At 34.7% G+C, this 25,186-nt stretch overlaps 2 protein-coding genes and 1 long non-coding RNA gene across 14 annotated transcripts in view; 1 reads left to right on the plus strand and 2 right to left on the minus strand.

Moving 5' to 3' along the window:
- Positions 1-5,928, plus strand: part of Galphao (G protein alpha o subunit) — a 31,074-nt gene extending 25,146 nt beyond the window's left edge. For 6 of the 9 annotated variants that reach the window (XM_081972892.1, XM_081972886.1, XM_081972888.1 and 3 more), the window contains one exon: positions 102-5,928. In XM_081972892.1, the coding sequence (XP_081829018.1) occupies positions 102-289 (188 nt within the window). In that variant the 3' untranslated portion in view covers positions 290-5,928. The remainder of the gene's footprint in view (positions 1-101) is intronic. The other 3 variants (XR_014177026.1, XR_014177027.1, XM_081972889.1) reach the window with 3 other exon arrangements.
- A 214-nt stretch (positions 5,929-6,142) lies between these two features.
- On the minus strand, positions 6,143-24,807 carry RanBPM (Ran-binding protein M). 4 transcript variants are annotated; one of them, XM_081972880.1, is made up of 12 exons: positions 24,582-24,807; positions 18,763-18,927; positions 18,518-18,708; positions 16,445-16,629; positions 16,278-16,390; positions 16,108-16,217; positions 15,890-16,054; positions 15,694-15,837; positions 11,129-11,276; positions 10,790-10,932; positions 10,623-10,734; positions 6,143-8,318 (listed from the first exon to the last, which is right to left on the minus strand). In XM_081972880.1, the coding sequence occupies exons 1-12, from the start codon at positions 24,790-24,792 to the stop codon at positions 8,179-8,181; spliced, it is 1,827 nt and encodes a 608-aa protein (XP_081829006.1). In that variant the 5' UTR covers positions 24,793-24,807; the 3' UTR covers positions 6,143-8,178. The 4 variants fall into 4 exon arrangements, with proteins under 4 accessions (XP_081829006.1, XP_081829005.1, XP_081829004.1 ...); XM_081972879.1 differs by having other exon boundaries at positions 11,081-11,276; XM_081972878.1 differs by having other exon boundaries at positions 18,518-18,927.
- On the minus strand, positions 18,934-24,081 carry LOC145724555 (uncharacterized). Its single transcript, XR_014177040.1, has 3 exons — positions 22,250-24,081; positions 19,926-22,188; positions 18,934-19,863 (listed from the first exon to the last, which is right to left on the minus strand). It is a non-coding gene; the product is annotated as an uncharacterized LOC145724555 (long non-coding RNA).
- Positions 24,808-25,186: the final 379 nt, after the last annotated feature.

The following is a 25,186-nucleotide window of genomic DNA, read 5'->3' on the forward strand; positions in this document are numbered from 1 at the left end:
CCAATCACAACCTACGAACAGTGCTAGTGGACTAGCAGCAGATTGGAACAGATACAATTTTCGTCGTTTTTTCTTCACTCTTTTAACGATTAACGTTTTAGGGGCGCAAGAATACGGAGAGGCTGCCGCCTACATCCAGGCACAATTCGAAGCGAAGAACAAGTCGACAAACAAAGAAATCTACTGCCACATGACCTGCGCGACAGACACCCACAACATTCAATTCGTGTTCGACGCAGTGACTGACGTCATTATCGCAAACAATCTGCGCGATTGCGGTCTTTGCTAATTGAACCTTAATGCGCATCGACGGTACGGACATACACGTAATAGGTACCACCCGGCATTTTTTATTTCTTTTTACTTACTTATATGTGTATCGACAGTGGTTCTTTGGGAGTAATAAGGTTTGCGGTCTTTGCGGACAGCACATGTTAGATACACGTCGGGTACAGTTTTGACGGTTGACATTTCGACAGACCGCAAGAATTTGTGATGACGAGACTTTTTAATTTATTTAAAATTAAGTTTTTTTTATCAATATCTACTGCGAAGAACTACTACGGTTTCATCAGTTGATGAAAAGGGTGTAGCAAGAAAATCTTGAGCAAAAGGGATATGAGCAGTCATTACTTATGAAACCATGCAGATTTCCAGATCAAAAATCGATTTTAGTTTCAATACCGTTATACAGAGTGTTTTTTATAACCTATCCAATAACCTAAATTTCCTATTTCTTTAAAATTTACCATTTTAGAGGGTGTTAATAGATATGTTTTTCATATTACGAGTTACCATATTCTGAAGTCTTGCGCATATACAGGGTGATTCCAAAGTTGGTGCTTTCCTTTCATCTGCGAATAGAGCTTCAAAAAATAAGGTTTTTTTTTCTTTGACGCTTTTTCGAAATATGATCAATAACGAAGATACAGGGTCAAAGTTTTACTGAAAAAATTAAAATTTAATGATTTTGACAAACCACTTGAAGTAATTAAACAAAATTTTCGTGGAAAGGAAATTTTCCAAGAAACAACAATTTCCTTGCATTTACAACTGGCGCGCGTACAATTTTTTTAAAACATTTTCGAAAAAAAATATTACCCTACTGGTTTTTTTTCAACATAAAATTTATTATTGAATTCCTTGTTCAATTCTAAAAATAAAACCCCTTTTATTATTTTTTGCTACGACGCACCGCTTTCGAGTAAAAAAATAAAAACTGTCTTAATGCGTGCCTACAATTAAATGCTGTTTTAATTTAAAATGTCAAATTATTAAAACTTAGTTCAAAGGCGGCTGAAATTTTTTTTGTTTTTGTTTATGTCTGTTGATAAGGAATAACCTGTAGTTAGTTAAAATTAAATTTAAGTTATTTTTTATTTTGTTTTTTTTTTCAGTAAAACTTTGACACCCTGTATCTTCGTTATTAAAACTTATTTTTTGAAGCCATATTCGCGGGTGAAAGGAAAGCACCAACTTTGGAATCACCCTGTATTATAAAACATACTTATACAGGGTTATTCAGGTTATTTGAGACGCAAGATTGTGACTGTTATTTAAGTAAAGTAAAATTGGAAAAGTAGAATTTAGTGTGACTGGGTAAATTTCCTACCCAATAACATGAAAAACACAAAAAAATTTGGTACACTTAATGAGAAAAGCGGTGTCAAAACTTAAAGTAACTAAAACCCATGTTTGAAAGGACAGTCAGGGACAAAACCGCCTGTAAAACCAACTTGAAGTGAGAAACTGACTGTTTTAAGCACATTTTTGAAATCCTCATTAAATTTCCTATCCAACAACCTGAAAAACACTACAAAGTTTGGTAAAGTCAGGAAGAAAAGCGGTGTCAAAGCTTAAACTAACAGAAACACATGTTTGAAAGGACAGTCAGTGACAAAACCGTCTGTAAAACCATCTTGAAGTGAGAAACTGACTGTTTTAAGCACATTTTTGTAATCCTCATTAAATTTCCTATCCAACAACCTGAAAAACACTACAAAGTTTGGTAAAGTCAGGAAGAAAAGCGGTGTCAAAGCTTAAACTAACAGAAACACATGTTTGAAAGGACAGTCAGTGACAAAACCGTCTGTAAAACCAACTTGAAGTGAGAAACTGACTGTTTTAAGCACATTTTTGTAATCCTCATTAAATTTCCTATCCAACAACCTGAAAAACACTACAAAGTTTGGTAAAGTCAGGAAGAAAAACGGTGTCAAAGCTTGAACTAACACAGTTTGAAAGAACAGCCCTTTTGACCTGAAATTTATTGCTACACCATACAGTTACTAGTTTTTTTTTAGTTACCTCTGTATTTTATACATAACATCAATTTTTCCAGTGGTGGTAAACCAAGGCGTAATCTTGGAATTTGAGGTATTTATTTAAGCATGTTAATGGAAAAGTTATAAGGCTTCTCCTAAATCACCACGTAGGCCACGTTATCAAGTGAATCTAAAGACTTACTTTTAGTAACATCCTGTTCCATAATTTTCTCAATAACTAACAGTTTGTATCGTATTCGTCGGGTTTACCACAACTGGATCTTATTGGCCAGCATAAAGACAAACTATTTACATATTAACACAACACCGTCAGGGAACCGAAGCATTTCGACAATTATTCTTATTAATAACGCACCTTAAGCTTCAGCCAAGCGCACAGAGGAGCAGGGCCGAAACCTTAAAAAAGCACAAAATAACTAGTCCCTTTTGGTTTTTGGGTAAACACCTAAAAACGGACTAAATTTCTGTGAATAATTTGTACAAAAAAAAAACATCGTGCCATTTGCCTCCCCCAAAAAAAATGCATTTATCGCGTATATTTATTATTAATAAATGAACTGTTTCTAATTAGCTTTTTTTTGTAAATTGTTATATTTTACTAAGCTAAGTGATTGTTATTTATGTTTCACTATTATAATAATATAATTATCATTTTTTGAAATTTCAGAATAATATTTTTTAGACTACTTATATAGTTTAGTGAGTCTCTGAAACAATTATTAAGCGTGAGTGATGGCTGCATACGCATATACCAATTAAAATGTATATGCCTCTTTTAGGCCATCCGTTTTATCTGTATGGACCCAAAGTAATTCTAAGCTCAAGTAGAAAAATCAGGTAAATGAAACGTTATCTTAAATGTATCTCCAATAAACACAAAAAAGTGTTCTAAAGTAGAACTCCCCCCCATTTAAAAGAAAGGGGGCTCAAATCTTTCTTAATCATACGGTTGGAGTCTCTAACAAAAAAAAAGTATAATATACATACCTTATTATCAATAAGTGTACATACAAATATAATATGGCGCTTAAATATTCTAAGTAGCTTCAGTCGAGTCATTTATCGTAGGGCGTTTATGTTAATTTATTAAGGGAAAAACATGTGCATTTTAAGTAAAACATTCCTGGAACGACACTTTTGATAGTTCAGACTTTACTTAAACGCGTTGTGTTTATGTGTGAAAGAGGGCAAAGTGTATTAATAAGCTTTAAATACGGCGTATACTGAACAACGGTTAAATCTGGACTAACAATCAACAACTTTTTTTTATTCCTAATGGACTCATCCTACATAAAGTAAAACTGCATTTCAACACATATAAATCAGGAATTTGTAGTTTATTTAAAAAAAAATGTTTGTTATGATTAGAGTCCGGATTAAGCGTTTAAAAAGCAAAATTATTCTCTTCAAAAAAGCATAAAAATCTGTAAAAAGCACAAAACTCTTTCAGAGATGCAAAATTTGTTTCACTTCTACTTCTAGAAATTTTTTGAAGATTTCAAATTGCTTTAGAACCATACGAAATATGTTAGAGTGTTTTGAAAACCTTCAAAAGCCTTTTGAACTACTTGAGAGCATTTGGAAGGTTTTTGGACTGTTTAAACAGCATATTGAATGTTCTGCGATGCTTTAGAAGCATTTGGAATCTCTTACACGGTTCACAAAATTTTTTGGAAGCTTCTAAACTGCTTTAATATCTTCTGGGAGCTTCTCGACTAGTTGAAAAGCGTTTGGAATCTTTTAGACTCTTCTAAATGATTTTGAACGCTTCTAGACTGTTTTGAAAGACTTCCGACTGCTTTAGAAGCATTTTGAAGTTTCTGTAGTGTTTTGAAATCTTTTTAGGAGCATTGATGGTTCTGGACTTCTTTTAAGAAATGTGAATTTGAACTTTTGGAAGCTTTTAGACTGCCTTGAAATATTTTGAGAGCTTCTAGACTAGTTGAAGATTGTTTGAAAGCCTTTAGGGTGTTTTAAAAGCTTTTGGAAGCTTCTAGACTGTTTTGGAAGGCTTTAGACATATTTTGGAGTTTCTGTAGTGTTTTAAAACCTTTTCAGACTACTTTAGAAGCATTTGGAAGGTGTTTCGACAGTTTAAAGAGCCTTGAAGGTTCTGGACTGCTTTTAAAACATTTGAAACCTTGTAGACGGTTTTAGAAACTTTTGGAACCTGTTAAACTGCTTTAAAAGCATACGGAAGCTTTTGAGAGTTTCTAGATAAATTGAAAAGCATTTGGAAGCTTTTCGACTGTTATAAAAGCTTTTAGAAACTTCTAGGCTGCTTTGTAAGCTTTCCAAGGCATTTTAAAGGTTTTATAGTGTTTTGGAATGTTTTTACATTTTTTTAGACTACTTCAGGAGTACTCCGTAAAACCGGACTCTAGTTATGATAGACTTAATAAAATCCATGGAGTCCATGGTCCTTATAGTGCGTAAATTCGACGCGATTGATTAAAAAGTGATTTTAGTTCCTCTCGAAGACCACACCCAAAAATGATGGACAAAAGTAGCATCCATTTTTAACGTAAAACACAATCATCCATTTTTTAGAGATAAAAGTTAGTAGAAACATGTGAGTTATCGCGTTTTAATGACACACATTAACTCAACGTAACTAAAACTGTTTACAAGTTTTAAACATTAAACAACCATGTAGATTATTCATGAGAATGTGTCTTAAAAAGGCGATAAAATTTGTTGTGTATAATATTTAAAAAAATTACAAATTGTAAGTATTTTAACCTACTTGTTGGGTAGTGTATCGAGTCATTACAATTTTAAATTATATGTTTATAATCTAGTCAAGCGTTTTTTTATATGATTATTACTATTATTATTTTTTCGTCACACTATTATATTTTTGTTTGTAAATTATTTGGAAATAAAGTAATGTTATTGAATGTAAGCACAATGTACCTATTTCGGTTTATTAGTATTCTCACTTTATTTGTCCATTTTCGTATTTGAATCTTTACAAAGACAAAGGTAGTCCAAAATGGACGGTTAATTTTCCCGCAATTTTATAGTCGATGATACATATTTAGCTATTTTTTTTGTTTGTAGAATTTATAGTAGATTCTACACCCGTTCAAATAATACCATATACAATCCAATGCAAAATACACGTACACACGTCATTTTTTCTATTTACCTATTAACTGTATTACTCAGAACTGAATTTTCTGATCAGGTCGCGTTAAAATGGAGATTCGTAGTTACTATAGGATATAAAATTAGAACTGTCTACAGTGTATTAATATGTAAGAAAATCTTGTAAGAGAAACTATATACCTTTTAAGGGCAACAAAATGTTTGTATCTTTAAGCTAAAACTTCAGTTCTGACTTAAACCCCATAATGACAAAAAAAAGCATGTATTTTCGTGGTTTATTTAGTGGAAATGTGACAATACATTTAAGCACACTTTATATCGCTTTATTAAAACGGATACATGCTTTTCCCCAAAATACAAGCGAAAACATGCACGTTTTTATAACATCTTTATACTTCAACAGTCGCTGACATTTATTTTTTTAATTTCTTCAGATACGAAGTAAAATTCATGACAGGTTGTTACTATATAGGTATGTATGTTTGTTTCTCTGTGATGTGAAATATTACAAATAAATAATTTTATCCATTTCGACTAGTTAGTTTTTATTTAGTTTAATGTGACTAATTTACTTGAAATATTTTTAAAATATTATACACCGCGTTTTGTATGGTAAATCAAGACTTACTCAAAGAAGCCTCTTGCTACTTCTGTGCCTCTAATAGAAAACACAATTTTTAAAGAAACCAGACATGATTGATTGTCAATTGAGTTTGTGACAAAAGGGTAAAACAAAAAGTCGCACAAATACATGATCAATTTATTATCGATAAATTATTAATCAATTAAACATATTTTTATAATTTATGTACATTCTTCTGATTTATCACTAAAAACCGGTATACGTCTACGTAAAAATAAAAACACCTTAGATTTATTTGTCGATATAATTTGCGAAATTTAAACTCCCCAATACAGAAATAAATGATTACGACATTTCGGCATTGCAAAAAAACAACCTTAAAGTGAAACAAAATTAACCGTCTGCTTGCGCTTTATATACAAACATAAAAAATTCTCCACTATTTACATGCAAATTGGTTCAAAAGTACAAAAACAAATTGTCTAGAAAGAGAAACAGAACTGACTGACTCCCTAAATAAGATTTATCACAATATTGATACCAGAACATACAAACAACTTCTACTGACACAACGTACTTACACCCGGGCTGCGCTTCGAAAATCCTTAAATTTAAATTCTTACCGTACTAAAATTTGATAGGCCGAACCTTAATCTCTAACATGCATGTTTGTCAAATTCCAAGTGCAAATTTTTCAGACAATTCAGCGAAATACTTTAAGTAAAATAAGGGCCTACCAACACGATCCTAAACATTTAAAACCACTTACTCTCTAGTTAAATAAAAAAAAACGCTATATCCACATCCTTTTCTAATATTGCTCGGGTATAAGTACAGCTTACAGTTCAATAGCAACAAAGAGGAATTACTGCCGAAAAAGTGTCTGTCAATTACCGTAATGTTGTAATTTTTGCTTTGATTTTAAAGTTGTGAATTTGAGTTGGGCATTTTCTGTTCAGCAAGCAAATTCTATTTTTTTTTAAGAAAAACCACATCTACATACAGGTGTGGTAAATCCAAAACCGACCATAGGAAAACCGCGTAACGGACAGAGAAACGTACATTATGGCATGCGCGGGACTAAGACAGAAAACGAAAAAAATATCAAGTAGGCCATATTTTCAGCGCGCTGTTGCCAAACGCCAAGTATCACTCAAATACCGTCGACAAAATAACTTGGCGTTTGGCAACAGCGCGCTGAAAACATGGCCTACTTGATATTTTTTCGTTTTCTGTCTTAGTCCCGCGCATGGAATTATCTACGTTTCTCTGTCCGTTACGTGGTTTTCCTATCGTCGGTTTTGGATTTACCACACCTGTATATTAAGTTAAGGCAATATTGACTAATGACAGTGACTGTCAACACAAATGGTGGGTTCTAACACAAATTGCACAAACGACGGCCATGAAGACACGATATTTGACATTTGATCAATAGATGTGTTATGCCATCTTGCGACGAAACAGATTCATTGACATAAAGATCTATATTTATAATGTTTTCTATGGCGCAGTACTCCCGGCCAAAAATTTTAAATTGATATAACACTTTAGTGGGCTTTCACACCAAAGTTGCATGCGACGTGCTTCCTATCTGCGCAGGCATTGTTTGACTTGTTTAGAAATCTTCTACAGTAACACTCTTCAATAATTTTATATCTTATATCTGCATTGACGGTGTTTTAAGATCAACGAGTTTCTGGGATACTGCCTTTTCTATCCGGTAAAAATTTTGAAATGTTTGAGAAAGTACTTGTAGCTGTTGAGATACAATAAACGTGTATTCTTTCTACGAAATGGTAAAATATTCTATTTAGTATTATTTCCCAACAGATGCCTGTTCCGACGCAGTTTGCGACGTGCTTCCTGCTTCCAGGCAGGACCTCGATGCTCCTTTGGTGTGAAAGTCCACTTAGACTAGTTTTATTATTTTTCGGTGGCAGTAATTCACTCTTACACCGCCAATACTGTCCGTTGCAAAATTTGAAAACCTTTGTGCACTTACCACTCGACCAATTACGTAAATGATAGCCGTCTAGGGCGGGCGCGTCCTCGCCCTTCGATCAGCGAATGGCAGTCAGCGATTCGATTTGTCAAGATCGGCGACCGATTTCGCGTTTACCATTTTTTTGAAATTCGGCCTAACAGGGTCCTGTTTTATCGACCGTAAAAGTACCCGCGCAGGGCCACGCCCACGGGTCAGTGGTCCAGCTCGAGTATATCGGAAAGTGAAGCGAACGCGCAGGAACCAAGCCCGTTCACTGACATCAGTCGGGACAGTTCTTGGGCGTGCGCCATCGCTACTTCTAAGGGCGGTTTTCGAGGTTTATGATTTGATTCTAGAAAATAAACGTTAATGTTAAAGCTAGCTATCGAGGTCTTCATACTTCAATGTCATACACTTGATATACAGGGTTTTTCAATGAAAAGTATCCCTGAATATCTTCCAAAATAATTTCTCTGTTAAAAAATGCTAAGACACGTCAACAAAGATTGCAAGGGGGACATCTTTTTACGTAGGATTTGAATTTCTGCCATCAGCACCCCCACTAAGTTTTCAAATGGCACCATACCCTGTGTGGCACATCGTTGGAAAGGGTATTTCATAAGGAATTAATTGCACTATTTTATTTGTACATTTGCTTTGAATTGAGACCAAAAAAAATAAAAAATACGTTTGTGTTTATTTTTTGTTAACTGCAGAAATAATAGCAAATAGCGGTTATCATTTAATTAATGGCTCAAAATAACCTCCGTTAACTTCCATACAATAATACAAGCGACTTTGGAAGAGTTCGCGAACATTTGTGAGGACTTGCGGTGTCAGTTGTCGGCATTCATGTATTATTCTCTGCCTAAGGTCTGCAATATTGGCCGGCTGTGTTGCATAGACTTTAGATTTTAAATGCCCCCATAGAAAAAAGTCCAACGGAGTGAGGTCGGGTGATCTCGCAGGCCATTCCATGGGACCACGTCTACCAATCCATCTTCCAAGAAATGTGTTGGAAATGGAGTTGTCAAAATTGACTTTTTAGGCATTTCTGGTGTCTTAAAGTAGTTAAACGACGTCACAGAGACTGTTTTCATCTAGAAATTGTCAGAAATGACGTCATAAAGACTGAAAAATGTCCGAAAATCGTCAAATACAGCCAATCACAGTTTTTCTGTTTTGCAGTTGTCAAAATTGACTTTTTAGGCATTTCTGCTGTCTTAAAGTAGTCAAACGACATCACAGAGACTGTTTTCATCAAGAATTTGTCAGAAATGACGTCATAAGGACAGAAAATTGTCCGAAAAGTGTCCAATACAGTAAAAATTTTTTTCTGTGTTAGAGTTGTCAAAATTTACTTTTTAGGCATTTCTGGTGTCTTAAAGTAGTCAAACGACATCACAGAGACTGTTTTCATCAAGAATTTGTCAGAAATGACGTCATAAGGACAGAAAATTGTCCGAAAATCGTCAAATACAGTCAATCACAGTTTTTCTGTTTTCGAGTTGTCAAAATTGACTTTGTAGGTATTTCTGTCGAAATCGATTGTCCAGATATTCTCGAACGGGAAGTGAATAGTGTGGAGGTGTGTTGGAAAATTAGTTGATTTTCAAATAAATTTTCATCATTTTCTAGTAGCTCTGTTATGGTCGGATCAACAGTGGTGTCAAGAAGCTCAAGATAAGTAGCGCCATTCAAATTACCGTCAATAAAAAACGGACCAACGATGTGGTCTCCTAAAATACCTGCCCAAACATTAAGTTTTTCTGGATATTGGGTATGGGTTTCCCTAAACCAATGTGGATTCCTGTCTGACCAATACCTACAGTTATGCCTGTTCACTTCTCCATGCAAAAAAAAAACATACACTCATCACTGAAGCAAATATTGTACAACAAGTTCACGTTGTTTGTCAGATTAGTAGACATAATTTCACAAAATTGTAATCTTCTATCATAGTTATCTTCGTTTAATTCCTGAACCAATTTTACCTTGTATGGATGAAAATTGTGTTTTTTTAAAATTCTCCATACACTGCTTGTCGAAACACCCGATGCATGGGAAATTTGATTTAAAGACTGATTATTATCCATTGCAACGTGTCCCAAAACAGCAACTTCAATTGCTTTCAGGTTGATGTTTTTTGTTTGTCACTGAACCAGTTTCCTTGAATTTTTGCATCAACTTTAAGACATACTGATGACCAATTAATTTATTTGGTCGTTATGTTTGAAATAAAAACGTACAATTTCTATTCTTTCGGCAGTCGTGTAAACCATATTGACAATGTTCAAAACAAACTTACAAGTTGACCGACTGAGGCAAAAAAAAATAATGAAAAACAGGTATTCAGTAGTGTTATCACCAGTTTGACCAAAATAACAAAAAAATGTTTTTATTTTTTTTGGTGTCAATTCAAAGCAAATGTACAAATAAAATAGTGCAATTAATTCCTTATGAAATACCTTTTCCAATCCTTTGGCTATGGCGGCAAAGGAGCTGATGGCAAAAATTCATTTCCTACATGAAAAGATGTCCCCCTTGCAATCTTTGTTGACGTGTCTTAGCATTTTTTAACAGAGAAATTATTTTGGATGATATTCAGGGTGGCTACTTTTCATTGAAAAACCCTTGTATGTATAATGTTACTTACCTAAAATGGCAGAATTGAGCTGGGCGCATACTGTTTCTCGTTGTGACGGTTCCAGTTGCCAACCTACCGGACTGGCCCAAGGATTTGAATAAGCTAATAAACTAAACGCATCCTAAAACGCACAACACTGTAATACTCGTGACACTATAACATCCACTAAAACGTACCTCTAACATTTGTTGATTGTGTTGCCTCGTGTTTTTATCAGTTTTCAAACGTTGGCTCATGCCGTATAATTCTCTACCGAACTCTAATATCCGTTCTACGGCCGGTTTGGAACAGGACTTTCTGCACACCGGCACGTCGACATCTGCAAACAGACATTAGCGTGAAGTGTGGACGTAGAGCGAGGCTCAACTCCAACCCCACCCATATGAAATTATATGACGGAGCGGAAAATTGGCGCTCCAATTTTGATGAAATTACGTATATAAAATGGTAAATGGAAAAAATAATACTTTTTGTACAAGAACTTTGCTGCCAAGTGTAGTGAGTGGTACCCGTACCCATGTCGTCGTCGTCGTCATCTTCATCGCCGTTCTGTTCTTCTGTGCTAAAGTGATTGCTTCCGTTTTGATAACCGTTTAGGGATTCTTTGCCGTTTAAACATCCATCTGGGGCTCCGTTTCGACACTCTTTGCCATTTTGACAGTCCTGGAATTAAATCAGAAACCTTTAAATCAAAAACCACTTAAAAATGGTCAGAACTCTCTACGAGTGTCTTAAACTATAGAAAATCGTTTATTAAATTCAGAAGCCTCTAAACACTATCAAAAACCTCCTAAAAATTTAGTCAGAGGACTCTTACAAGTGTCCTTACCTGTAGACCAACTGTTTAAAATGGTCAAACGTCTCTATCAGTGTCCTAAACCGTAGAAAAATCGTTTCTTATAGTCAGAAGCTTCTCAATACTATCAAAAACCTAAAAATTGTCAGTGGTCTCATGAATTGCAGTAAACTTTAGAAAAATTGTTGAAAATTACTAAAAGCGTCCAAATATTATCGAAAATCTCTTAAAAATTGTCAGAAGACTCTACAAGTGTCCTGAATCGTAAAAAAACCGTTTAAAATGGTCAGAGGACTCTATAAGTGTCCTAAACCGTAGAAAAATCGTTTCTTATAGTCAGAAGCTTCTCAATACTATCAAAAACCTAAAAATTGTCAGTGGTCTCATGAATTGCAGTAAACTTTAGAAAAATTGTTGAAAATTACTAAAAGCGTCCAAATATTATCGAAAATCTCTTAAAAATTGTCAGAGGACTCTTACAAGTGTCCTAACCCGTAGACCAACTGTTTAAAATGGTCAAACGTCTCTATCAGTGTCCTAAACCGTAGAAAAATCGTTTCTTATAGTCAGAAGCTTCTCAATACTATCAAAAACCTAAAAATTGTCAGTGGCCTCATGAATTGCAGTAAACTTTAGAAAATTTGTTGAAAATTACCAAAAGCGTCCAAATACTATTGAAAATCTCTTAAAAATTGTCAGAGGACTCTTACAAGTGTCCTAACCCGTAGACCAACTGTTTAAAATGGTCAAACGTCTCTATCAGTGTCCTAAACCGTAGAAAAATCGTTTCTTATAGTCAGAAGCTTCTCAATACTATCAAAAACCTAAAAATTGTCAGTGGCCTCATGAATTGCAGTAAACTTTAGAAAATTTGTTGAAAATTACCAAAAGCGTCCAAATACTATTGAAAATCTCTTAAAAATTGTCAGAGGACTCTTACAAGTGTCCTAACCCGTAGACCAACTGTTTAAAATGGTCAAAAGTCTCTACAAGTGTCCTAAACAGTAGAAAAATCGTTTCTTATAGTCAGAAGCTTCTCAATACTATCAAAAACATAAAAATTGGCAGTGGCCTCATGAATTGCAGTAAACTTCAGAAAATTTGTTCAAAATTACCAAAAGCGTCCAAATACTATCAAAAATCTCTTAAAAATTGTCAGAAGACTCTACAAGTGTCCTGAACCGTAAAAAAACCATTTAAAATGGTCAGAGGACTCTATAAGTGTCCTAAACCGTAGAAAAATCGTTTCTTATAGTCAGAAGCTTCTCAATACTATCAAAAACCTAAAAATTGTCAGTGGCCTCATGAATTGCAGTAAACTTTAGAAAATTTGTTGAAAATTACCAAAAGCGTCCAAATACTATTGAAAATCTCTTAAAAATTGTCAGAGGACTCTTACAAGTGTCCTAACCCGTAGACCAACTGTTTAAAATGGTCAAACGTCTCTATCAGTGTCCTAAACCGTAGAAAAATCGTTTCTTATAGTCAGAAGCTTCTCAATACTATCAAAAACCTAAAAATTGTCAGTGGCCTCATGAATTGCAGTAAACTTTAGAAAATTTGTTGAAAATTACCAAAAGCGTCCAAATACTATTGAAAATCTCTTAAAAATTGTCAGAGGACTCTTACAAGTGTCCTAACCCGTAGACCAACTGTTTAAAATGGTCAAACGTCTCTATCAGTGTCCTAAACCGTAGAAAAATCGTTTCTTATAGTCAGAAGCTTCTCAATACTATCAAAAACCTAAAAATTGTCAGTGGCCTCATGAATTGCAGTAAACTTTAGAAAATTTGTTGAAAATTACCAAAAGCGTCCAAATACTATTGAAAATCTCTTAAAAATTGTCAGAGGACTCTTACAAGTGTCCTAACCCGTAGACCAACTGTTTAAAATGGTCAAACGTCTCTATCAGTGTCCTAAACCGTAGAAAAATCGTTTCTTATAGTCAGAAGCTTCTCAATACTATCAAAAACCTAAAAATTGTCAGTGGCCTCATGAATTGCAGTAAACTTTAGAAAATTTGTTGAAAATTACCAAAAGCGTCCAAATACTATTGAAAATCTCTTAAAAATTGTCAGAGGACTCTTACAAGTGTCCTAACCCGTAGACCAACTGTTTAAAATGGTCAAAAGTCTCTACAAGTGTCCTAAACAGTAGAAAAATCGTTTCTTATAGTCAGAAGCTTCTCAATACTATCAAAAACATAAAAATTGGCAGTGGCCTCATGAATTGCAGTAAACTTTAGAAAAATTGTTGAAAATTACCAAAAGCGTCCAAATACTATCGACAATATCTTAAAAATTGTCAGAAGACTCTACAAGTGTCCTGAACCGTAAAAAAACCGTTTAAAATGGTCAGAGGACTCTACCAGTGTCCTAAACCGTAGAAAAATCGTTTCTTATAGTCAGAAGCTCCTCAATACTATCAAAAACCTAAAAATTGTCAGTGGCCTCATGAATTGCAGTAAACTTTAGACAATTTGTTGAAAATTACCAAAAGCGTCCAAATACTATCGAAAATCTCTTAAAAATTGTCAGAGAACTCTTACAAGTGTCCTATCCCATAGACCAACTGTTTAAAATGGTCAAAAGTCTCTACAAGTGTCCTAAACCGTAAAAAAATCGTTTCTTATAGTCAGAAGCTTCTCAATACTATCAAAAACCTAAAAATTGTCAGTGGCCTCATGAATTGCAGTAAACTTCAGAAAATTTGTTCAAAATTACCAAAAGCGTCCAAATACTATCAAAAATCTCTTAAAAATTGTCAGAAGACTCTACAAGTGTCCTGAACCGTAAAAAAAACCATTTAAAATGGTCAGAGGACTCTATAAGTGTCCTAAACCGTAGAAAAATCGTTTCTTATAGTCAGAAGCTTCTCAATACTATCAAAAACCTAAAAATTGTCAGTGGCCTCATGAATTGCAGTAAACTTTAGAAAATTTGTTGAAAATTACCAAAAGCGTCCAAATACTATTGAAAATCTCTTAAAAATTGTCAGAGGACCCTTACAAGTGTCCTAAACCGTAGAAAAATCGTTTCTTATAGTCAGAAGCTTCTCAATACTATCAAAAATCTAAAAATTGTCAGTGGCCTCATAAATTGCAGTAAACTTTAGAAAATTGCCAAAAGCGTCCAAATACTATCGAAAACGTCCTAAAAATTGTCAGAGGACTCTTACAAGTGTCCTAAACAGTAGAAAAATCGTTTCTTAAGCTTCAGAAGCTTCTCAATACTATCAAAAACATAAAAATTGTCAGTGGCCTCATAAATTGCAGTAAACTTTAGAAAATTTGTTGAAAATTACCAAAAGCGTCCAAATACTATTGAAAATCTCTTAAAAATTGCCAGAGGACCCTTACAAGTGTCCTAAACCGTAGAAAAATCGTTTCTTATAGTCAGAAGCTTCTCAATACTATCAAAAATCTAAAAATTGTCAGTGGCCTCATAAATTGCAGTAAACTTTAGAAAATTTGTTGAAAATTGCCAAAAGCGTCCAAATACTATCGAAAACGTCCTAAAAATTGTCAGAGGACTCTTACAAGTGTCCTAAACAGTAGAAAAATCGTTTCTTAAGCTTCAGAAGCTTCTCAATACTATCAAAAACATAAAAATTGTCAGTGGCCTCATGAATTGCAGTAAACTTTAGAAAATTTGTTGAAAATTACCAAAAGCGTCCAAATACTATCGAAAATCTCTTAAAAATGGTCAGAGGACTCTACAAGTGTTTTAAACCGTAGAAAAATCGTTTATAATGGCCGGAAGAGGCTCTGAATAACGTCGAAAACTTCCTTACACCCATAAAGATCCTAAAAAGATGCTCTTCTTTACGTTAAATATTTGAGCTACTATTCTATCTGAAAAACTTTTCATTCCGTAATGACCAGTTAATTAATGTTTCCTGGTATGGACTTAGTGGAACTCTGACACCATTTAGTATTAACAAACCCTTTTTCCTTTTAATATAAATCAAGAAATAAGGAAAGGGAGAATTAATAATACAAGCACTAATCAGGGATGACCTGAAACATGCCTCGTGACGTCACACGGAACTTGTCGTTTTGGCCTTCTCACGATGGAAAAAACATTTCAAAACCGGTCTTCTTATATAATTAATCAATTTAAAGAGCAGCAGCCCTATTGAATTAAATTCATATTTAAATTTGCGTTGCCAAACTGGTCTACAATAATTTATTGTTTGATTGCCAATTAAGTCATATCAATGAACTATCAAAATCAAACTATCACAATTAGTTGTGGGTCACACTGTATAAAAAATCGAACTTACCTGTATATTGGGACAATCGGTGATGTTAGGACAATTCTCACCGCTTGGACTATCGTCCACATCCATGCGATCGTCCTCGCTCTGAATAATGGCCGAGCCACAATTGCCGTTATGTGCGAAGTTTGTGTGATTCATCTCCTCTACCTGAATTACCACTAATAACAAAACGACACCACCAAAATAGCTTTCGTTTTACCGTAGATTTGGTACTAGTTTTATTACTGTTGAAACCTTTAGTGGACTGAATAACGGACGTTTGAATAGGACTGCCCGGTCTGGGCGAGGAAAGAATTCCAGTACCGCATTTTCTATGACACACTTCGATGTCTGACCCGTTTACCATTTCGACAAATTGTCGACACTAAAACGTGCAAAATTCTGTTTGTTAATATTAATTAATTATTTAGCACCTACCTTTAGAACAAACAAAAGATTTTGATTGTTATCCAGAAGACCGGGATACAACTTAGTCGTTCTTTCAATAGCCTCCCCCATGCGACCGGACAACACCAGTTTTAGTATTTCTACAAAACAAAGGTCCATATAATAGAAAATGAACTTAATACTGATAGAACGTTAATTACTTTGGCGATTTTTTATCGAGTGTATATCCTCGGTGAAAGGCTGATTGGTGATTTTGGTAAACGCTTCGGCAGTATTACAGTAACCATGGTGTATTAGGTAAGTGGACACCATTCTGGAAAAAGCGAAATGTTTAGATACCTGCGACATTTATTCACTCAACACCAACTTGTTAAAAATGGCTTGCCATTCGGATTGTGAGAGAACGGACGGAAATTCTTTAATTTCCGCTTTGGTTCTTAATCGCAACTCGTTCATCATGTCTTCAATGTCGAACACAAAAGGCTCTTGACCAAAATTGGCGTCAACCACTTCGCCCGGTGTTTGTAGACCCACCGTCGGGTATAAATTGGGCTAGAAATAGTATAAACAAATATGTAATTTATAAAAATATTGTATTGTTCAAATTTCTTACTACTGGGTGTAACTCGTAACTATAATATGTACAGTGAGAGAAATGGGAAATTGATGATATACATACAGAGAAACGTACATTATTGCATGCGCGGGACTAAGACAGAAGACAAAAAAAATATCAAGTAGGCCATATTTTCAGCACGCTGTTGCCAAACGTCAAGTTATTTTGTCGACGGTATTTGAGTGATACTTGGCGTTTGGCAACAGCGCGCTGACAATATAGCCTACTTGATATTTTTTTCGTTTTCTGTCTTAGTCCCGCGCATGCAATAATGTACGTTTCTCTGTCCGTTACGCGGTTTTCCTATGGTCGGTTTTGGATTTACCACACCTGTATAGATACTGCAAATACCATGGTGTCCAGGTGCACCCTGGACATAGGAGAATAACATGGGAAAACGGTTTTGATTTTTCTGCGCTAGTGGTAGAACACATTTTCGGCTATCAACTAATTTTTCCATTACCGTAGATTTGACCATTAAGACGCAAAACGGCTCTAAAATTTGGGAATTTTAAATCTCTCGGTATCGGTATTTTAGTACCATGCTTTAAGATTGTGTAAAATTACAAAAGCCCGGAAGCACTTTGAGAGAAATGCGATAACGTTGTTTACACTGATTAGCCAAAATCAGGTCGATTAACAGAGGAAGTTATTAGTCTTAAAAATTTTCCACAGGGAGACCTATTTATTAAATTAATTGTGTGGTACACTAAATGGAAAGCACATGTACTGGAAAACTTAATCCTAAAAATAACTGGACGCATTCAAGACATTCTAAAGAATTTAATACCAAAATAGCCACTTATTTTAATTTAGATCCCTAATAGTGCAAACTTGCTAATATCAAGTAATACAGTTCATTTATATTCACTTGCAAACAAGAAACTTTTTTATTATCGCTCACCTTCACTCAAATAACAAGTATGTGTAAATAAACAATCAATTATCCACCCCAAGATTATTACGTAAAATACTTGTATAATAATTAACAGGACGTTTAGCAACAACAAAAATTAACAAAACGATTTGTAACGATTGCTTTTATCACAGATCTAAATAGCCATTATGGCTATATTGTTGCCAACTGCATTATAATGACTTTTTAAATTAACGTTTGACTGCAGTCATAACTAAAATTGAACTTTACAGTGAAACAAACAATTTTTCTACAAGACGATCTTCTGGTTTTGATAACGCTACCGTATTAAGGTTCGTTAACACCACATAGAAAACGATAAAGTTAATGAAAGTAGATCGTGTAATTAAACAGCACTTTAAAAATCAAAACGTAGGTACTAAAGTAGTCACGTAATTGCATTACATTTACTAACAAAAATAGAAATTGATCATCTCTACCACAAGGCAAGAAAAAAAGTATAGTTCAAAGTTTATTAAATTTCTAACCAGAAGGATTCATTTGGATGTAGACTGAGAACAGCGATTTTCTTGTGTGACCCACAGGATGAATTATGCTGGCCAATGACAGAGGACACTTGCGTTTCAAAAACAGCCGTGCCTGCACTAGCTCCACCTATCTTTGGCGTTTTTAATTATTGACAAGTTTATTGCAAAACTAAGGTATTCTACTCTATCAAATGTCATTGAAGCAGTATGGCAATACTTATTGATTAACTTTGTCTGAAACAGAAACTGTTTATGACAAGTTATAGTACGATTATATCAGGAATAAACTGTCATCAGATATTTTGATTGGTTGCAGCAATCGTTCATGCTAATGGACCCTCTACAGTACTGTCCTTATTAACTAAAACTCCACGTTCATACCTAATTAGTGACTAAAACAACTGTGGAGTTGATACGTACGGGTAAATCGTGAAAAGCTATCCCCAAATGATGTCCGTTCTTGGTGTAGAAACAAGTGTTGTCAATGAGATTGACCCCACATCCAATTACGTCACCGGTGGTGAACGTAGGACCATAAGGCTGTCCGGTGCCGGATGAACAGAAAGAATGACCGTCATCTCCATGATAACCATAGGACTGCTTATCCCAGCCTAATGGTAAAATACGTGCAGGCCCCAGTGTAGTCCACACTGTATGTGTCTCACCTGGCAGCCTGTTCAGGTTTACTCCATGCGCCGACAGTCCGATCCCCATGTAACCGTCTCGGCCTTTGCTGACGATTTTCACTTCGAAGTAGTACAGTCCGCAGGCTGCAGGGATCGGATGGGCTGCTTGGATGCTGGCTGCATCTCGATGAGAATTTCCGTGGCCTGGAACCGAAAAAACCAAGTTAGTGGGATTGTAAGAAGGGTGACCCGCCGCGATTTGTTACGCGGAATTGACAGTTAATGAACGAGATTTTGCAAAGTCATATTTTAGTGAAATTTCAGTTTTTAAGATGGTCAGTACTTAACAGAAAAAGATTACAGTGAATACCGTCAGTCTTATCCTAAAGATAATTGAAGAAAGTATTATAGGCTTACTGTAATGAGATAAACTAGATTACTCTAATCCCTATTCCCTAAAAAGGGCAGCATGGGTTATCAAAAGTGTTGTTTTATGTGGGAAAGTACAAATTGCTGTAATGACTGAGGGACTGAGGAAATTTTATCCACCAATCTATGGAAAATAATTGAACGTCATTATTCGATGAATTGTAGGACACATTTCTGCTGGTCAACGACTTGTTTCAAGCCAATATATAAACTATAATATTTCAAATTGAAGTAGTAGTTCATTTTCACTCAGTGGAGCTGTACAAATACAGGAATAACAGTAAAGCTGGGTTTATACAGCGCACAATGTATAACTTAATGCATAACATTGAACATTTAATTTTTAACCAATGAAAAGAGTTTATGACAACACATAATAAATGTCATTGCAATGTAAAATGTTATTTTTCTGTCACTTGCCATTTGTCAATCATGTCAAGCACAGATAAGGAGGATAACAGATAATGGCCCCACAAGAGCTAATAACTTATGGAACATTCTGGAGTCATACGCGTATATTTGAAAAACTGCTCTGTATCATGTTTTTCTGCAAACTGAACTATTTTTACAAAAACACTATGTTCATTGCGTTTTCTATTCATAGGTCGCGTTTTAAACCTCCGTATTCTCCTTTTCTTGACATCTAAGCTTAATGCTGTAGCTGCAGCACCCATCAAGAGTAAGAAGCCCCAATTGTTGCCAAGGTTCCATCTGCAATTGTTTAATAAATTCTTGATGTAAAGAGAAACTAATTAGTTCTAGATAACTTTTACCACTAAACTCTGTTTTTCCGTAGACACTTTGTTTTTATTGCACTAAATGACCAAAAAATCACAAATACAAAATCAACAACAAACCACAATTCTTGAACAATTCAAATCCACAATTCATAAGCAAAACAATAACACAATGCAATGACGGACGGCGGATGTCAAAATATGACATTACAAAATTTTGCGCACGCGTACAGCCACCGCCCTCTGTACAAGAAAGCCAAGAAGGTGCATGCCAAAAATTCCAATATGGCCGAAATAGTGGATGACAGTTTGCATTTGTTTGTATTGTGGAAATTGAGTTTTTCGATGATTAAATTAATTTTTTAAGGTTTAAAGTCAAGACTTGGGATTACTTGCCAAAGTAATTTTTGTTTGCTATCATATATTGTTATTTATATGTTTATTGTTCTAGTGAAAGTGTAATTTGTGTTATCACTATTGTTATTGTTCTATAATTTGTGGTTGGTTTTTTAACTTAAATTCTATTGCCTCTACAATATGCCGTCCACTTGTTGTTTGCCAAATTGTAAAAGCAATTTGGTGAAAGGCCCAAAAGTGTCAGTCTTTTACTTTCCAAAAGACCCTGCTCTAACCCAACAGTGGTTGAAAGCTTTGAACTGGAATGATTTTACTCCAACACAATACTCAGTGGTAAGTACAATATGCTTTCTCATTCAGTAAACTTATTGCCTCTTACATACATAGGTATGTGAGTTACATTTTGAGGCCGCCTGCATTTTGAGAGCAACAAAGGCTTACTCTGAAGAAACAGGACAGCTTTTAGAAGTTCCATTGGCACATTAACATTTTAAAAGAAAGGTCTTGGTAATAATATAAAACCCATTTACCAGTTTTGCTTACCTAGCTTCAAGGATTTCCAAATTTTCTTTGATTGAACAGTTTTCACATTAGTTTGTTGTACTTTCCAGGACAAAGGGTTCTAACCGAACTTGCTTTGGCTGGGGTATAAAAAGCCATATCTATACATATCTGGATCAGGAATGAAGCGTTCTTTGATTTTTCACTCACAACTTCTAATCAACTACACGAAAAAATAAAAAAAAACATATTTTCTACTGCATCTGTATAGGTTTGTGTACAAAACGAAAACCGCCATTAAAAGTGACATTCTAGGCTTTCTTGTGTCTTGTACAGAGGGCGGTGCTTATCGTCATTTCTTGTGCAATGTTATGCATTGTGCGCTGTATAAACTCAGCTTAGCACTCAGTCGTCTCCACAATAACTTTATTAGGTCTTTTAAACCTTTTTTGAAACATGTTTCGAGCGTAGTAGCAGTTCATCATCAGGGGCTAGTACAAATTAAACTGTCATTCTGTAAAAGGGGACAGCAGACCTGGGGTTAGGTATTTATTAGTTTTTAAGGGAAAACTTCTCAAAAACCCATTAACAGAGTTTGAAGATGTAATAATACTACAATGGAGAAAACATACACTTTAGGGAGCCCTTAAAGAGCAACCTTAGGTGTAGGGAAATGTCAGTTTGAAGTTTCTAGTTAGAATTTTTAAGAAAATAGGTAATATTGAATTTTTTATTGGCAAAACTTGTTAGTTATTTATAAATCCAAGAAATAATCATCTTCTAAACTGTCAGCTTATAGGCAACAAAGTTTTGGGAATTACTTTAAATAAAATTCCAGGTACTGTTTATGACAAGTTAGAAGTGATGTCAGAAGTGCAAAATTTAAGTAAACTTAGATGCTATATTTTAAACTATTTACATAAGTAGAACCTAAACTTGTTGGTTTATTCCAGATGTTTCAGTTTATGTAAGACCAACCCTTAGTAAACACAAAAATATAAACCTTCAACAGCTGTGTTACAAAAGACACCTTAACCTTTGACATTGTATTGGAAATGGTGGCTATAAACTTGTTAGGGTTTTCTATCGATCCCCATCCACATAAAAAAAACGTTACAGCCAATAATCTGGTTAATTAGCTTGAAGGACAAAACTGATACGTCATTACTAAACTAAAAAGTCATGAACTAGGCTGTCCCCCCGACCAATGACCAATAAATGACCTTGTTTACCCAACTTGTTGCGATAAATTCATTAGGCTTAATTAGCCAAGTTAGCAATGCAAATGTGCTATATCCGTTCTAAATTAATTATTGTTAAGAAAGCCCTTTATCGAAATAATTTACTTGGAAAGCACTAAGTTGTGATCAATGAGTTGAATAGACTACATCGTACTAGAAGTCCAGTAGCGCAGTTATGATACCAACACCTAAAAACAACGCTGAAAATGCGAATCTCTACAATCAGCTTGCTCAAATCTAAAAACTGATTTGTCAACGTACCTGTAAAATTAAAAATACTTTGATAATTCAAATGTAATGACGTATTTACGTGCCGCCCATGTTTTCACCTCCAGTGTTTTTGGGTTTGAGCTAAAAGGGGATTGTCCTCTGTCTGGCGGTTCATTCGCCCAGACTACGTACAATTCACAAACTGTGAACTCGATTAGATTCAGATAATTAACGAAAAAATAATGGTTACCAGGAAATCTGCAAGTGGGCATTTTGTATAAGATCATTTTTAGTCATTTACTTAAACGTGGGATGATACCCAAGAAGACTAGTGAGGATTTTTCAGAGAATACTTCAATCACACTAATCTTCAAAAGTTACTTAAACTTTCTGAATTGTGCTGTTACAGTGAAACATCAAAATACCAACAAGACATGAAGTTTCCCAGCTTAAAACAATAACTGTCGAACCCATAGTAAAATTAAGTTTGAATTGACCTAGAAAGGCAGTCAAGTTTCTCTCTGGAATGAGCTAGTAATAAAAAAAACTGGTTTACCAGGGTGTTGTATACTAATCATTCAAAATCCTTCCGGATATTAGGGTTTTTTAAGCAAGAACAAAGAAACGTCAAAGACCTTGACTTGAAGCCCTAAGATCAAAAAAATAATCAGTAGATAAATTAGATTTCTACACAGGAACTGTAGTTAAATTTGAATTTAGAAAATTATACACGTTCAACTAGATATGCTATCTGATTCGTGCCTATTACACAACTTTCACCTAATTGTTTCTTCACTAGAGGTTGAATAGGCTTAGTGAAATAACCGATTATGGCATTATAGAACCCAAGGCGAAATTCAAGTATGTAAACTAATGCTAAAATAGCATAAAAGTCCAAACTGCAGCATTTTAGACTCCAGTATCATGACAAAAATTAGTCGAGAGTAGGGAATATAGTAAACAGCATATTAATCTCTCGATTAATCTATAATAACCCTTATGGATTTTTAAAGTATTAATTAAATTTCCAGTGAGTGGTGAGTCTAATCTGAATGATGTTAAATCCATTCAAAAAATTATTAATTGCAGTTGCCATGCACTTATCACCTAGCCAAACAAATTTCACATTGTAGTTACATGCATGTTATTTATAGGCAAAACTTAGTATTTTAGACTGAATCGGTTTTTGTAAGAGATTTAAATAGGAAGTTATTTTTGGGATGTTTGTAGAACTCATTAAAGTGTGAATCTTTTGTTACTAGTCTTTAATCACTCTCAAGGTTTATTTGTAATATACAATTTAATTTCTTAAACTGCCTATCTATTTGCTATAAAATGGTATTTAGATTGTGGTATATGAGGCACTATTTACACAACAACACTGATTATTCATAAAATGCCGCTTAACTGAGTAATTAAATTTTGAATTGTAAAATATGACTTAAACCAATTATTATAAAAGGAGTCATGTTAAAACTGTATTTTCCACAAAGAGTTGGGCTTTATCTATGCGAAAAACAGCTGATCAAACAATGCACATACACATTCCAAGTCAAAAAAAGGTCAACCAAAAAGAAGTACCTGCTTTCAGTTTTCAACAAGGTTTTCAAATTTAACCCCCTGAGATTCATCACATTCTGAACAATACAGAATAATAGCAAGAAATGTAAGTGAGATAAAAAGAAAAATTTCTTTCATGTTTTCTAATAAAATGGCATTATAACCAACTGTCAAATGACGTCATACCCATTCCAGCAAACTGATACATATCACTTGCAAGGGTTTTCTCTATCTTTGTCTAGAGCATTGATTTCTAAATGATTCTCACTTCTTCAAAAAAAGCAGCTTTTTGATGGCTACTTTTTTGACCAATCACAAAGAATAACTTCCCTAACTTAATAAGTTCTAACTTGCGCAGAATAAGTCACAAAGCAAACTTCCTTTTTATATTGAAATCCAATTAAACATAATAATTGTAATATCCTTGACTGAAAATAACTGATTTGGACATTCGCACACATGTAATATTTACAATTGATTGGAAAGTCTTTAAATTGAAAATAAAACAAACAAGTATGATGCGAATTGGAAATATTTATCGTTTTAGGTCGAGCCTGCACGCTACAAATCTGACATTTGCCAAGTCGCAGTAGGAGTATTTATTTTTGTTCTCACCCGATACACAGAACCAACTTTACCCTGTCAGGATCAGCTGATTTCTTTGTTTGATCGGAAAGAAAGCCCTGTTGTGGGCGAGCGGAACGATGACACGACCCCACGACTCTAAACTAATTATAATTAGATGGCCCATTTTCCGAATTGAAACGCAAAAAAACACGCTGCGTGAGAGAAAATGGTCAAATTGAACCTTGAAAGCTCTTACCTTTGTAGTGCACGCGGAGATTTCCCTGTGACAATCCGATCGAACCGTATTTCTCCTTGGGGCTCCACGCTCGCGGCAAGGGTGTCTTGCTCTCGTCCACTGCTGGATAAAGTTGTTTTATTCGATCCACCGTCCATTTTTGCGTTTCATTTTGAACATCCATCGCGACTCGACCACTGCTCACCGCCGCCATTACAAAACTATCGCTCATCTATGTATCGTTCAAAATCAGCTTGTTCCATGTTGCCAATTGCTCGTTTATTTTTATTACCTCCAAATAAGGGCATGAATCGATATACCACAATTGTTATGTACCCAGCCGTGTATCGCATCCAAACACATTTAAATTTAAATACTGTAAAACAGTTAACTGCACGTGTATTTTTATTAGTTTAATTTAACCATAACGTTGAATTAACTGAAAGATCAAAACAAGGAGATTTTTATATTGTTTGCATAGTTTTTTGCTGATTTGGCAACGGTGCCAAACAGCTGTATGACAGACAGAATACTGCCTGTTCTTTTAAATTCAATTTTTAATAATTGCCACTCACATTCCTAGATGGCGTATCAAAACTTAGAAATGTTTTGTAATCTCATGATAC

Source organism: Ips typographus, linkage group LG2 (assembly GCF_016097725.1).
Source record: "Ips typographus isolate SLU linkage group LG2, UJ_Ityp_2.0, whole genome shotgun sequence".
Lineage (NCBI taxonomy): Eukaryota > Metazoa > Arthropoda > Insecta > Coleoptera > Curculionidae > Ips > Ips typographus.